Source organism: Lissotriton vulgaris, chromosome 1_1 (assembly GCF_964263255.1).
Source record: "Lissotriton vulgaris chromosome 1_1, aLisVul1.2, whole genome shotgun sequence".
Classification (NCBI taxonomy): Eukaryota; Metazoa; Chordata; class Amphibia; order Caudata; family Salamandridae; genus Lissotriton; species Lissotriton vulgaris.
This window is the reverse complement of record NC_141685.1, coordinates 1402869035-1402885317: the sequence shown is the minus strand read 5'-3', so window position 1 is coordinate 1402885317 and position 16283 is coordinate 1402869035. Positions and strand designations below refer to the sequence as shown.

Genomic DNA, 16283 nt, shown 5'->3' with positions numbered 1-16283 from the left:
CTCTTTCCATCCACTGGGGCTGGGGGTTCCGCAGGGCTCTGCGTTGAGCCCCACTTTGTTCAACCTATATGTGAAACCGCTGGCTGCAGTCGTCAGACAATGTGGCTTAACCATGACATCGTATGCCGACGACACGCAGCTGGCGGTGACACTCAGCGGTGATCCCGAGGTGAACGCTCCCAGATTCCGTGCAGGACTCATAGCCGTGGCAAACTGGATGCGAACTAACTGTCTGCAGTTAAATGCCAAAAAAACCGAGGTCCTGATCTTAGGAAAGCAGGCGGAGCTCTGGGGAGACCAGTGGTGGCCTCCAGAATTGGGGGTGACTCCCATCCCAGCTGCCGAAGTTAAGAACTTGGGGGTCTGGCTGGATCCTACACTCTCCTTCACCAGCCACACGAAGAAGGTTGCAGCAACCTGTTATGGTATTCTGCGAGGGCTGAGACCGGTCCTCAAATTCTTCGACCCCCCTACTCGGCAACTGGTGGTCCAAGCCTCCATTCTTTCTCGGCTGGACTATGGGAGTGCGTTGCTGCTCGGAGTGAATCAGGCGGAGGCTACTAGATTGCAAAGGGTGCAGAATGCCGCGGCGCGAGCCATTGTTGGCCTTCCTAGACAGTGCTCTGTCTCTGCAGTTTTGACCTCTCTCCACTGGCTGCCGGTCAGACAGAGAATTAAATTTAAGGCTCTCTGCCTGACATTTAAAATCTTGAAGCTTTCCTCTCCTCCAGCCCTCGCTAAGCTTGTTTCCTCCTATGTTCCTACGCGGCCTCTTAGATCGGAATTTCTCCATCTGGCGGTCAATACACGGTTTAGACTGAGTAGGATGGGAGGTCGCTCCTTTCGAGTATTAGCGGCAGGATTATGGAATTCTCTCCCTGTCCATATTCGAGCCTTGAACAGCCTTACTTCCTTTAGGCGCGCCCTAAAAACTTTTTTGTTCCCAATCGCTGACTGATTCCTTCCTCTCCTTCCCAGCATCGATTTGTTGTGTTGTGGTACCTGATCAGGCGCCGGGACGCCCCTTGGCTGGGGCAGCTGCGCGCCTTATAAAAACTACTAACATAACATAACAACAACGTTAACCCGCTGGATGCATCTATTCAGAACATCATTTGTTATCTCTTACATCTGTACAAATGTCATCTGGCCTATGCTTCCATTCGTATACATCTATCCGCAATGGCTGCTTATCTCCAAAACAGACAGCACCTCTCCCTTTTCAGGGTGCCTGCCATTAAAGCCTTTCTGGAAGGACTCAAACGAGTCATTCCTCCGCGGATGCCACCAGCTCCTGAGTGGAACCTAAATGTGGTCCTCACCAGGCTGATGGGTCCCCCTTTCGAACCACTGCATTCCTGCGAGATCCAGTTCTTGACATGGAAAGTGGCTTTCCTTATAGTGATTACGTCGCTACGACGAGTTAGTGAACTCCAGGCACTAACTATCCAAGAGCCATTTATTCAAATTCATTCTAACAGGGTGGGGCTTCGCACTAACCCTAAATTCCTTCCTAAGGTAGTTTCCCAGTTCCATATCAACCAAACTATAGAACTACCTGTGTTCTTCCAAAATCCAGAGTCAGTGGCGTAGAGGATGCTCCACACACTTGACGTCAAAAGGGCCCTAATGTCCTACATTGATAGGACCAAAGATTTTCGGAAGACTAAACAACTATTTGTTGCCTTTTCGCCACAACACAAAGGCAACCCCATTTCCAAGGCTGGTATAGCCAGGTGGATCGTTAAATGTATTCAGATCTGCTATCAGAAAGCCAAGCGCACTGTCACCATTCCACCACGGGCCCACTCCACCCGAAAGTTGGGGGCCTCATGGCTTTCCTTGGAAATATTCCTTTGGAAGACATATGTAGGGCAGCCACATGGTCTACCACACACATTTACAAAACATTACTGTGTTGATGTGCACTCCAAACAGCAGGCAGCTGTAGGGCAGGCTGTTCTAAAAACACTTTTCCAAACTGCTGCAGCTGGCACGGGCGGCCGCCGTTAATGGAGGGACTGCTGTGTGTTCTATGCACAGATATGAATTCAGCAGCCCACATGCCTCGAACCGAATATGCTACTTACCAGTATGCATCTGTTCTTGGCATGTAGGGCTGCTGACATTCATATCGCCCGCCCTCCTCCCCGGCGCCTGTAGCGGCTGCAGCATTCACACTTACTTCTGGCATGGTGATCATTCACTTAGTTTCACTCCATCTTGGCCACAATGGCCAAAAACAATCTGAGGATGGAGTTGATGCCCATGCGCACTGTAGTCCAGGGGAGGAGCCACCTATCTCGTGATACTTCGAAGACTCTTCCAGGACAACAATGTGCGATCATCCGGACCCAACACTAGGCGGCGATCTATGCACAGATATGAATGTCAGCAGCCCTCCATGCCAAGAACAGATGCATACTGGTAAGTAGCATATTCGATCCCTGTCATAAAGGCTTTTAAGGGAGGACTTAAACAGGTAATTGCACCTAGAGTTCATCCTTCCATAGTCTAGAATCTTAATATCATCCTTACTAGACACTGGGGGGGTGCACCTTTTGAAGCACTACGCTCATGCCCTTTACAGTTCCTCTCTTGGAAGGTCGACTTCCTCTTTGCTATTACGTCTCTAAGACTTGTTAGCGAGCTACAGACACACACTTTAGAGGAGGCTTTATTCCAGGTTAAGTGTTAGTTGTCCTTGAAGCCAACCCCAAATTCATGTAAAACACACCCTCATTTACTACGTTGAGGGCACCTAGACTTTCTGCAAGACAAAGCAATTTTTTGTTTACCCTAAACCTCACAAAGGGCGTCTGGTGTCAAAGGTCGGTATACCTAGGTGGATTGTCATATGCATCCAACCCTTCTGCTTCAAAGCCAAAAGAACGTTGTCTGCCCCACTTAGGCTGCATTCCACCCGTAAGAAAGGGGCCGCTATGGCATTCCTGGGTGGTATCCGCAAAGCTGACATTTGTAAGGCAGCTACATGGTCCACTCCACACACATTTACCATAAAGTACAGTGTGTCCTAGCTAGTCATCCTGCCAGAGTTGGTCAGACTGTCTTAACTAACTAGTTTCAATCATCTGCACCATTCACTGGCTAACCACCGCTTAAAGGAGTACTGCTTCACAGTGTATGCGCATCTACAGCCACAGGTGCTATGAACGGAAAATAGTACTTACCCTGTAAGCATCTATTTGTAGCATGTGGTGCTGTAGATTTACATGCGTCGACCTGCCTCCCCAGGAGCCACTGGTTGCTTCAGATCTTCTCCTTCATTTGCATATTTAACCTGTTCTACACAACTTCATGCATGGTCTCCAAGCAGTCCTGCTTTTCATGAAACAATCTAACAATAGAGTCTATTCTCATTGCCCACTGAAAAGACTTCTTTGTAGAAAAACAAGTTGCAAATATCTGTCAACACCTAATGGCATGTGTATGTGGAGCAAGTGAATCTGCAGCACTACACACTAAGAATAGCTACTTACAGTGAAAGTAACTCACACACACAGAAATGAAGGGAGGGGGTGAAACAAGCTATTTCCTATTTTAGCTCCCACAGAAAAATTACATCTGAAGTCAGGAACATTAGAACAGATTTATACCAAACTTGTTGTGAAAGTAAAACTTTACTCAGAGTTCTGAGTAATGACTCGTATAAGCCCTGTCAATATTTATGTAAAAATGTGGTTGGGTGTTTTGGGGCTGACATTTTTTTTTCACCAACTTGAAATGTGCGAGTTGACACCAAATTAAGAGTGTTGCGCTTTGGGGGGAAAATAAATCTACAGCCATGGGGTTAGGCCTTCCCGAAATGTGATGAACTCAGGGCAATGGTCAGGGGTACCCAGATGCGTGACAAAAACAACAAGCATTTACAATGCAACGGTTTCGCCTTTGCAAAAGTTTAAGCTATTGGCATTGTAAATGACAAAATTGTCATTTGTGTTGGTTATGAAAACGGATAAATAAATCGCATTGTCATTTACAATGCCAATAGCTTAATCTCTTGCAAATGCCACACACAGACCCACACCTACACACACACAGACCCACACCTACACACACAGAGCCCGCCCCCCACACACACAGAGCCACACGTATGTCTACTATAGTCAACAAAAACGTGTCCCATCAAAACAAAGATAGAAGGGCTCATGTCAAAATAGAGGATGCTCTTCCAAAAGGACTACTCGGTTTTAAAAATTTCAGCCATTATTGCTTTGAAACATGTTTGACATCTTAGTACACAGTACTTAAACTGACAGAACAAGTTCAGGTTGCCCAAAAAAGGGAGGCACCTCTTCGCTTCAGAAATGCGCCCAAAATGACAGCCTCTAGCACTCGTGACACGCTGAGGTCGCGGCCTCAGCAATTAGCAAATAAACTGATAGAAAACTGCATGAATTAAAAAGCTTTCCAGAAATGCCGTATGACAGCGTGGAAAGCCGGGTCAAATGCGGTGTCAGCGGAAACAGGCCGCAGTGACAGCAGTGGGAAGAGCCCGGGGGAGGGAGGCTGACAGTGCCAGGAACGGCAGCTCAAGAAACGAAACCTAGTGCCACTGACCGCTACCCACGTGTGAGTGCCAGTGGGGGCGCGGTTATCAACTGGTAAGATCCACGGTCGGAGGCTACAGAGCTACCTTTAGGCACACACGTCAGCTAGATGCGCCAGGCCCACTCTCTCTCAGCATTGGCACATGTTTCACGTTTTGTATGTGTGCCCGCACTGTGTCAAATGAAATGTGATACCAGATCTTGCGTAATCTTGTAAAGAAGCAGATAATATTTACAAGAGTCCTCTAATACTTCCCAAAGATCTATCCAGATTTCTTAGTGGTATGTACCGCACGCACGGCTGCCTTTACTGTTTGAAGTTGCCCTCCAGGTACCAGACTTTAGAAACAATTTCTATCCAAGAACTTGGTAAACAAGTGGGGCCGCAGACACGGACAGCGGGAGGGGGGGCGGGAACGGGCACACAAACAGCGGGGGGGGCGGGAACGAGCACATGGACAGCGGGAGGGGGGGCGGGAACGGACACTTACCTGCATTAAGTTGAAAAATAGCAACTCTGAACACAGCCTGCAGTGCCACGGATTTTAGATCAGAATGGGATAACTCTAAGATTGCGGGCAGTGGGAGAGAAGGACAAAAAAAGTCTAATTTAAATTTTTATGAGCCAATGATGCTCAGCTGGCGAAATGTCCTACACGCAGCGATGCCTGGCCTTGATAAATATGGGAACAACCGATGCACAAAGAAATCTGGCACTGCTGGTGGACACACACTGTTTTGCTCTCTTCTTTCGGAAACCAGTCAAGCATTTTCCAGAACATTGGCAGATGTTTCACGTTTTGTCTGTGTTCCCGCACTGTGTCAAATAAAAATGTGATACCAGATCTTACGTAATCTTGTAAAAAAGCAGATAATATTTACAAGAGTCCTCTAATACTTCCCAAAGTTCTATCCAGATTTCTTAATGGTATTTACCGCACGCACGGCTGCCTTTACTGTTTAAAGATGCCCTCCAGGTACCAGACGGTGGAAACAATTTCTATCCAAGAACTTGGTAAACAAGTGGGGCCGGAGACACGGACAGCGGGAGGGGGGGCGGGAACGGGCACACGGACAGCCGGATGGGGGGGCGGGAACGGGCACACGGACAGCGGGAGGGGGGCGGGAACGGGCAAACGGACAGCGAGAGGGGGAGCGGGAACAGGATAAAAAAAGTAGTAAAAAATGCCGCTTACCTGCAAATCAAGGGAAGTGAAATCGCGCAGCCCACCCCAGCAAAGCACACGTTGGAAATGAAACCAACATGCCAAGACAAAAAAAGAAAAACAACCGCCCACCGCCGCATGACGACGTTAAAGGGGTGGAGAGCGAAAAAATCGCCGGAACGCCCACGAATCTGCTCGGGCAATGACTGACAGATCTCTCTTCCAATGGCTAGCCTCCATTTATGGAGCTAGCCAATGGAAGAGAGAGGCGGGACAAAACCCCGTACTGTCTAACATAAGATTTCGCCTGCGCGAACACTGCTGCGCAGTGGACGCCAGGCGAAACCTAAAAAGCATCCAGAGGAAAAAAGCAGTAAGAAAGGCACAGACTGCAGCCATCTCGCGAGTGGCCACATCTGATAAAGCCTTCTAGCAGCAAATTCCTTACCTTAGAATATTCCCCAGGCAGCAGACTGAATCTGGAATTTTTTGAGCAGTCCCCTTGCATGCTGTTAAGTAGTGTCATTTATGTAATTGACGACGACATGTGGCGATATTGCTGTATTAATACTAGGAAAATATCCCTGAACGGCAGACATGGACTTGTGCATTTCAAGCTCTTCAACAGGGTATAATGCACACCGGTGTGGCTCCACAGGTATGGCCTTCGTGGCTCATCAGAGTGTGAGAGATGTCGTGCGCCAGACGCAGATTTTCTACACCTGGCATGGCTATCCCCGGGAGTGCTGGATTTTTGGGAGAAGGTCTTTACCGACATAAGCAACATTGTAGAAATAGACCTCGCCCCAGACCCTATTCTGGCACTACTGGGGCACTCTAGGAAGCTACCTAGAGCGGCTCAGCGATTAGTAGACATGGGGTTGCTTCTAGCCTGGAGGGTGGTTGCATGTTGTTGGATGAGATGTCCCGCACCTACGCCTAAACGCTGGGCACACGATATGCTATATTGCTGCACGCAGTCGGAGAAGTACAGCGAGTTGCTGCCTCCCACTAGTCGTCCGAAAAACTTTTGGGGATTGTACCAGTTATATCTAAACAGTAGGGATGATTCACATGCTATGGTGGAGGACTAGGGCCACATGGCAGTCTCCGGGAGACGTTCAAGCGGTGGAGCTGTAAGCCTGGCTGTATGGTGGGAATTGATCACACAAGAGGGGCTGGGGGGGGCCTTGCGAAGAGAGGAGCGCCCTCATTCTAAGTTCGGATCAGTGGATATTAACAGGACCGCCACCTGCCCTGCACTGGGTTGTTGGCTGAATGGCTGTGTACAAACCAAAGAGGGGAATGTTTCATTGTTGTCCGGACTTGCTTTGCGACAAATGACAGATTGGAGGGAGGGGGGCTTAATTGATTGTAACGTTCTGTGTATGCCAAATTCAATTTAAAAAGTTTATAAAGAAAAGAAAGTAGTGTCATTTATCCCTGCATGGTTTCTTTGACGTCGAAAGTGATGAGCGTAGTACCTATATAGGCGTTACCCCGTGCTCTGATCTCAATTCCTTATTTACCATCCCATCAGTGCGGATCAGAAAGAGCTCTCCTCAAGTCAATTTGAGTTTAACTTTCTCAGCCGTTTTGTCGAATTCGATCAGTATACCTTTTTCCACCTGTTTTGTGGACTGTATCCCTGAAGAAGCAGACCGGTTTCAAGCCGACAGACCACCACTATGTGTGTCAGTGGTGCCAAAAACAGGACCATCATTTCACGGCCTGCCCTGATTGCAGTACTAGGAATCCGAAGGCCATCCATGAGCGGGCCATAAAAGTTAGACTGCTCACCACTCGACTATGCACCGCTCCATTCGACTCAGTCCTTGAGGGAGGTCCCAGCACCACTCTCTAAATCAATTGCACCTGTCTTCATCACAGTCTGACTTCTTCAGGCAAGTCCCACAAGAAGTAGAAGTGCTTTTCGACTTATCCACAACTGCCAAGAGGGTTGCGAATTGGTACTTTCTTTTCAACCCTAGTACTCATGTTTTTTCTGGATAAGCTGTCTTTAGTACCCATGCCTCCTTGCAAAACGTGGTCATACCTTTTCATGTCTGGCACACTGCCTCCTTTCTTTGCACCACTTCATCCTACGAAGGAAGAGCAGTCCACTACCTTGATCCAAAAAGAGCGGTGGTGGTCTACATCGATCGTGCAAAAGACTTATGGGTGGACCATAAAATCTTAAAGGCAGTTCACAAAATAACCACCTCCGGATTGTTTACCCTGTGTATAAAAATCCATGTGATTGCCAGGAAATAAGCTAGAGGGTTTGAAAGCTCGTTCCACTCATACTAGCTCGAATAGTATCAGTTCTGGGCATCTGTGAAGCAGCTACAAGGTCATCACTACACGCTTTTACCAAACACTACTGCTTAGAAAGGAAGGTCCGGCGAGATGAGCATTTCAACCGTTCGGTCCTCCAGGACTTCTTAGTGTAACAGTATGGGGAAAGATTGCTTTGGTATCTATTCTAAGGTAAGAATCTGCGGCTAGAAATCTCTATCACATGAACAAGTTACTTATCTTTGGTACCACTTTCTGCTAGAGACTCTATTGAGTCACAGATTCCTTATCACCCCTCCCTCCACCCCATGTTGTGAACTGTATTTCTCACATCACAAAGACCCCTCAGGACCTCACCTTGGCACACTGGCCATTTCAACCCTGTTTACCTTCTGTTGAGGAAATACAGCCCTGAATTGAGGTCAGTACACTGGGGTGGAATCTATATAGGCACGGCACATTATTTTTGGTGCGGACCACTCCAATGATTTCCCACAGAGCTGAAGAACACCACCTATTGACGTGCAAGGCACTGCTAAAAATGTCCTGATCCAGTCTGACACTAGGGGAAATATTGTAAGTTAAGGAATCTGCAGCTTGATAGAATCTCTACCAGATAGTGTTATTAATGGTAATTAACTTGTTCTTTAGGTGTTGGATTAAACTGCCTTTTTGTGCCCAGTTTACTTCTCGCTCACAGTTTTCAAGCACTTACAAAAAAGAAATAAAAAACACAAGAAAATCCAAAACCATACGAGTGGCAGGAGCCTGTCCCCAACCCCCGCTATGTAGCGCCTGCTGCTAGTTGGGCTCGGGCCAACCTCTATTATGGATAGCCAAAGGGAGTGTGCAGCAGGGGTTTCCCAAGAGGGGGTTGGACATGGTGCCCGGCAGGTTGTAAGGTCTTTTCTTGTCTTCCTCCTTTCCACCCTGTCTTCCCTCTTTGTTCAGTCTGGGGACATTTAGAATGTTGAATGATGTCACAGAATGTGGGGTGACTCATTTGGGCTGAAGGAAGTTGCTCCTTGTGGGGCCTTATTACCAACTTACTTACTGGCCTACTTTCTACCTATTCATCACCTCTATAACTAACCATCCAATAAACTAAAACTTGGAACTTCAACTTGGACTCCTGTCCGGTTCTTACTTTCAACATACATAAAAAAAGAAATGCTGCAAAAATACATTTGAAAGCTGATTTGTGGTTCTGGCTCCTATGTATGAACACACAGCATGCTACCATAAGTCATGGCGTTGTCGCCCATGCCCAAAACAAACATATCCCAATAGCACAAATACAAAGACTGGTAACAGTACAGCAACATTGCAGATCCCATTAGTGATGGCATGTGTTGTGTGCATTCATAACCATAATTGGTAAATGTTAGTTGTTTTACATGTTCAACCCGAAACAACTACCTTTTTAACTGCGATATTTTATTTCGGTGATTTGTGTATGTGTAGGCAGAAAATGCAGTAAAGTTGGTAACATAAACTGGAGTTTCTCATTAGGCAATAATGGAGAAATAACTTCTGCTGCTTGTTTATTTCGAAATGCCCCCTACCAATCTGGAACACTCGGTTTGTTTTACAGATGTGTCTCATACTGCAGAAACTAATCTACATTTGTACTAGGAGCTCTTAAGTAGTGCTGTTGGTGTTTAAGCCCCAGGAGTTTTCTACATATTACCTTGTGCTTGGGGATTTCTCTTCTGGGATCAAGTTTGTTAAGCATGGCAGAAATGGGGTCTGGTATCGTTGAGTTTTGGACTCTGCTTTAGGACTAGGAGATCAAACCACACAATTCTGTATCTCATTTTACCTGGGAAATTCGTTTTTAAGAGTAAAGAAAGAACCTAATCCACCACCACCTGAAAGATTTTGGCATGGTACAATTAACATGGATTTAGGGAATGAAGCATCTGCTAAGCAAGAGGACAGTAGATATATCTTGGCTGAAATATGACTGTGTCCAAAAGGACTTTAAGCAGTGAATGTTCCTTTCTGCGATTTCATTTCTCCCTCTTCTTTTCTTTATCTTTCACATAGTCCAACCACCTCTCTGAATTGTAACACCTGGCACCAATTAATCCCCACCAATGTTATGTAGCATCTTGAATATTTATTTTTTCCAGATTTATCTCAATTACAATTTTTTTAAATGTATTTACCTTTGCTCAATTCAAATAAGCTTGGCTAACTTGGGTATTTTCGCTGTCGGCATCTTGGTTGAATTGTGCTAATAGTAAAATATGGTGCTCATAATTGAGGATAATACATGTTTATTTTTGATTTAGGATTTTGTGGTTACCTTCATCTTTGCCTTTTTCTGGTTGGTGAGTTCTTCAGCATGGGCTAAAGGACTTACAGATGTAAAGTACTCGACCAGCCCAAGCACTGTTCTTGTGTCCACGGCGGGAAACTGCACAGAGCCTAGACATTGTGTTTCTGCAGAAGGACCCAGCTTGGGAAGTCTAAATGTTTCAGTGGTACGTATATATCAGTTTACTGTTACAGTACATATAAGAAAATAAGTTTTATTCAATAGCCCTCTTGTGCCTTAAGCTAGAATAAAAGGTATTTTCTTTGAAGAGCAGATTACTTGCATTTGGGAAATGCCAAAGCAATGTTATTTCCAGAGTCCACACTTTTTACATTCTTCAAGGAGAGGATGTTTTATAAAAACCTTTGTCTTTTGGCATTCTGCTAACTTAACAAGATTTTCTGTAGCATTGTACTTACTGTTGGTTCTCACAGACCACTCCGTGCTATATGTGGTCCAAATTACATGTGAATTAAGCAGCCTTATATCATTTTATTTGAAAGATGAGCTATCAGTTCTGGCAGGTCCTTGTCTGTTTTCATGGTGAGATTCAAGGGTACGAGCTGAAGTTAGCTTTTTATTTTTCAGATTTTTGCATTGAAGGGGCGCTACTCAAACTGACCCAAGTGCTAGTGTCTTTGGAGCAGAGTAACTAAAGATGAGCTTCGAAATGACAAATGAACGAGCACCACATGTGTAAATGGAAAACAGTGGTTGCAAAATTTGCATACTTCATACTTGGTACAGAAGGGACCATATTAGGTCTAAAAATATTCTATGATGAAGCGTAAAAACCTGGGTAAAAAATGTGAATTGTATGCATTTCATGTCTCCGACATAGATGCTTCTGTGGAACATTGCTCCAGCCATCATTCACCTCACTGCATGACTGCCTCAGGTGTACTTGTTATCGTTGTTACTCCAAGTAATACATTACTGCTTCAAAATGTGTGTCACTGCCCACACGGCTCATGGCATGACTGCTTCAGAATAATATTTTCTTCAAAAACGTCCTTTTTGGTAGTCCTCTTTTTAGACATGTTATATGTACAAGAAATATTCAGCACTTGACTTACCGCAGTAAACAAGATTGTCACGTATCTGTTAAACCATGTCCTATCTACAACAAATGTTCTGTTATTTGTTGTAGATATTTCCCATTTCAGCATTCAACTGATGAAGGTTTCTTGTAGATTGTGCCTGAAACATATTATTTATGAAATTGTTTAGTATCCTATGACTGCTTGTAAGTCAGTTCCTATTAAGAATTTCCAGTTGTGCTAGTGGGATAGGTACGCTTCGCCAGCACGTTTGATGAAGGTTTTGCTAAGCGCTAAATAGCCGTCCAATTAATTCTGTTTTCTCTTCTGTCAACATTCAAGACATTGCTATCGTCCCCAGAAGGCAGGATGTATTTCATATTGAGTCTTCTATGAGGAGGAAAAAAAATGTAAATGTAGATTTAATGTAAATCGGTGGAGTTCTGATATAAATGTTTCACTGAGTTACTACGAATTTAATCCGTGTTCTGGCTCGGTGGCATTAATGCTTTCAAATACAGACACTAGGGTACTTGGTCCTTGTTAACGTTACCCTGGGAGCTGGGTAAGGAATATTAAGGGTCAAACAGTAAATTTTGTCTTTAGTTCAGAGGTGAGAAGTAAACATTACTCGTGTCTTTTTCACCTTTGGTAGTGCAGGCTTTGAAGATCAATCCTGGGCTCTTAAGGCATGTGGGGAATTTGGGGTTCAGATATTTATGAGAACGAAACTGAAGTAGTCTTCTCCAAAATGTCAAAAATAGATGGCTCTGAGGAACATTTCCCATCCAAAAGTTCGGAAATTGGCATTTTCCCTTTGCTTCATATCGTGTGTATTGTCCAGAACCACATCTGGACCTACTACCAGCATTTCAGTCCTAGGGATATGTGGCAGTTTTATCCTGAATGGATAGTAGACCTTCTCTGGTTAAGTTTTGTGCAGCAGTATCTAATTTATGGGTGCTTCTTTTTGGGCCTGGGTCAGTCCCTTTGTGCAGCACCTCTTTTAGAGATCCCTAGGTTAGTGTCATCATGCACCTCTTCTTCAGACAGCTTGTGCCATGATACAGTTAAGAGCATCAGTGAGGCCTAGTCTAGACCCATTGCTTACTCTTGCTGCTTCTTCCTCAGACTCTGGTGCCCAAAACTTCTTCTTGGATGTTTTGGGAGCTTGTGGCTATTCCTCCAGTATTGCCGCATTGCACCCTTCCATTTATCAGTTGAGTTGATTGCCCTAAATTACCAGACCTGTACATCCGTGACCGCCCCCATAATATTAGGTTTCTTCATGCACTTATTAAATAGTCAGTATCTGTTATAAGGCCTTGCAAAGCTTCATCAGCATGTTTACCAAAAAAGAGTTAACCCATCAAAAGGCATATCTAATATTTTAAATTGGGCATCAGTATGGAAGGCTGTGGATTTTAACCAGCCTTCTCTCCTTAGTACAGTACCTCCTCCTAATTGGTGAATACCTGCATGTGAGGCATTCCTTGCTGCTATTAATGAAAGAAGTTAGTTCTCCTTCCTTAAGGATATTTCTTGCCGTTTCCCTCTTATCCTCAGGAATACGTTCCAGCAATGGAGCAATGCCATGCCACATCTGGAGATCATAATAACCTAGAACCACCAGGGCATTGGCTGTCTTAATTAAGGTTACTGTCATAGGAAAAATTCTTCAGCTCAGATTATCAATACGTTTGCTATCTTTGTCTGGTGGACTAGATGATGCGGTTATTGGGGTCTTGGTTCTTCTCCGAGCTGCTGAAGCAATCGCTGAATCCGGCCTAGGATGAACAGTGAGGAAAGCTTCAGCTGAACCCGGCGCCTTATGTTTCTTCTCCCGAAGAGGTTATCACAGCTGGAACATTTGCCAGTGTCTTCATTAATTTCAAACCTTCTGACCAGACATAATCTAGAATGGGTATAGACTTATTTCTGAGGTTGCTCTTTAAATTCATAAGGAAAGCATGGTTGGTCATTGCTAGTTTGAATTTCTTGGCAGCTCTTTCAATGAATGAATGAATGACATTTAGGGATATCATCTGCAGAATCCTATAGAATTGTCTGTCATTTCCACTCGGGACAATAAATTCTTGGCCATTATTTTCTCTCCCATCACCGCCTGGTGGCAGCTGTCGTTCCATATCCGACTATGTAGAACCATTACAATAAGCATCATCCATACCTTCCCCATGGGCTGCTATCCTTGGCATTGCAGGAGGTAGCAGTGATGGTTGCCCAGCAGGTGAAACTGGTCAAGGTGCAGATTGAGGAGGTGGGAGGATGGGAGCAGCAGGTAAACCCATGCTAAGACTATTAGATGGTTGCTATGGCAATAATTTAGTAAAAGTATCTGCAATACCTAGGTGGATTCTGCCTTAAATCCATTGGACTACTTCCAGGAATTCACTGTTGGACTCATAATCTTCCATTAGTTCTTTTTTAAAATTTGGGACATATCTCACATCCAATTACGTTGGGCTGTAATCTGTCAGTATGGCATTATAACTAGCCTCTTCTTGATCTGATTGCAGTAATTGCACTGGGGGCACAATCATCACCCTTAAGAGTGAAAAACCATCTCCTCCCCTGCGTGGGTCCTAACAGTAATTGACGTTGACAGAATGGTACTTGACGCCGACTGCATGGTATTTGCGGTATGGTACTTGACGCCGATGGAGTAGTCATAGGCGACGGCATGGTCTTTGCCGTCAACAGCATGTTGACGGTGCCTTTGACTCAATGTTAAATGTGGAAAGTGTTGCTGTCTGCGATGGAATCACCGTCAACCGGACACTGTCATTATCTTCGACGTCGACACTCATCTGGACTTTAACAGGATTTCTTCTTTGCCACAGGTGAGTCTCAATATCGCTTAGGCTCAGATTTGCCTGTAGAGGAGATGGCTGCAAGCGCAAAACCAAATAAATCATGCTCCAGAAAGGGAACAAGTCTCGTTTTGTGTGCTGCCTACATTGAAGTGCTTGGGGGGCCCTTCTCATGGAATTATCCCTTGAAGAGGGGCATCTCCTTTAGAAGGAGGAACATTCTCTTTCTGTTCCAGGGGATCCTCATCAATAGTCATGAGCACATGAATATTCCCGCCCATGTGCGGGACCCCGGAAAACATATATCTTATGTATGTAGCTCTACATATATGTATATATAAAACACACTCACAATGCAGTCCTCTCTGTAAGAGCTGAACAATGCTGCAAAAGACTTCTTTGCACATAAACATTCCAATAAAAGCAGGGAGAAAGAAAAACATTTGAAAACTGCTTTATTACATAGTAGAAAAGGTAATCCTGCAAGGAAAATGAAAGCATTGTCAGCAACTAGGCTGCATTGTAGGGAAAACCATAGAGTAGAAAGCTGAACAGCTAACTCATATAGAAAGTAACAGAAAACTGGCACTGTGCCTTTAAGGCAGCCATGACCCCTAGCTCCCATCATGCCTCAGGGGTGACAGTTAGGTCAGTTGTTCTTTCCGGCTCCTTCTGACAGGACCCTGGTCTCTACAGCTCTTCTTTTTTCTGACTTTGTCAGAAATTGCTTCACTTTCCGAGGTTAAACCTCTTTACTTCGACATTTTTCCAGTGTTGAAGTGTTTTTCATCTGTTTTTGAAGGGGTTTGGCATTATTTTCCAGTCAGAAATGCCTTCCCTTTTTGATGCTTGCCCCTCCTGTGGCAAAAAGAAGGCAAAAACAGACTCTCATTCAGTCTGTATTCTATGTTTGCCTTCAGATCGTGATCCTCGCACCTGCCAACATTGTCAACTTCTGTCCAAAAGAACTTTAAGGGACAGAGAGCGGATTCCCCTCTATGGCCTTGCAGAGAGAAGATCATCCTCTAGAGGCAGGTCACCGCTGAGGAAGAAGAGAACATCAGTGTCGGGCTCGGCGCTTCAAAACCCTTCTTCAGCGACCAAAACGGCGACAAAAGGATCATCGGCGGCGGGCTCGCCGTCCTGAGAAGATCAATCGTCGTCGAGGTTCACAGGTACGTCGAGACCTCCGCCGTCATCAACCAGGCGACGATCGGCGTTGAGGCAGCGATCTCCGTTGGTGCGGGCTCGCACAACGTCGAGAGATAGGTCTCCGTCCTCACCGTCGAAGCGGCATTCGACGTCGAGTCCGGCTACGTCGACGCCTAGTCACCGGCGATCGACGTCGAAGCATGGAACTCCGTCGCCGTTGCAGGATCATCAGCGACTGGCATCGAGGCATACGTCTCCGTCGACGTAGTCCAAAAGGCGTTCAACGTCGAGACAAGTACCATCTCCGTCGGCGTCAAAACGACGTTCGACGTCGAGGTCCAGATCCCCGATGAGGCAGAAGTCTACGTCAAGGCCAAGGGTGTCGACATTAAGGGATTGTTCGACGTCGAAGGTTTTCTCCGTCGGACAGAGCATCGGGGAGGCAGCAGGCACGCTCTTCGCATAGAGCATGATCTAGAGACTCTAGTCATTCGGCGTCACGTCATACAACGTCGAGGCATTCAAGATCAACGTAGAAGATACGCTCGAGATCCAGAGTAACCCCCATAATTGTGACGCAGAGCAGATCCACGTCCGAACAGACGTCTCATCCCTCTCCGCGACGGCGGTCGTGTTCAAGATCACGTGGGGCCTCTTCGCATTCCATCCGAAGTCCCCCACAGACAATTGCCTCTTCTTGCAGTGCATCTGTGCAATCTGGAGGTCCTGCAGGCTCTCCTTCTAAAAGCCCTCATAGGAGACAGGAAACCCCTTTGGTTCACCTCTCTCCCAGATGGATGCAACCACTACATGTATGGCAGTTGGCAGCAGCGAGCGGAGGAAGAAGGGAGGCTGAATATTCAAGCCCTGTACATAGGTCTCCTTTACAGCGCTTGCTGCAA

General features: G+C 45.7%; 1 protein-coding gene across 1 annotated transcript in view; it reads left to right on the top strand.

Moving 5' to 3' along the window:
- SYPL1 (synaptophysin like 1) overlaps positions 1-16283 on the top strand; it is a 276287-nt gene that overhangs the window by 212089 nt on the left and 47915 nt on the right. The window contains exon 5 of the mRNA XM_086967099.1: positions 10333-10524. Within this exon, the coding sequence (XP_086823225.1) occupies positions 10333-10524 (192 nt within the window). The remainder of the gene's footprint in view (positions 1-10332; positions 10525-16283) is intronic.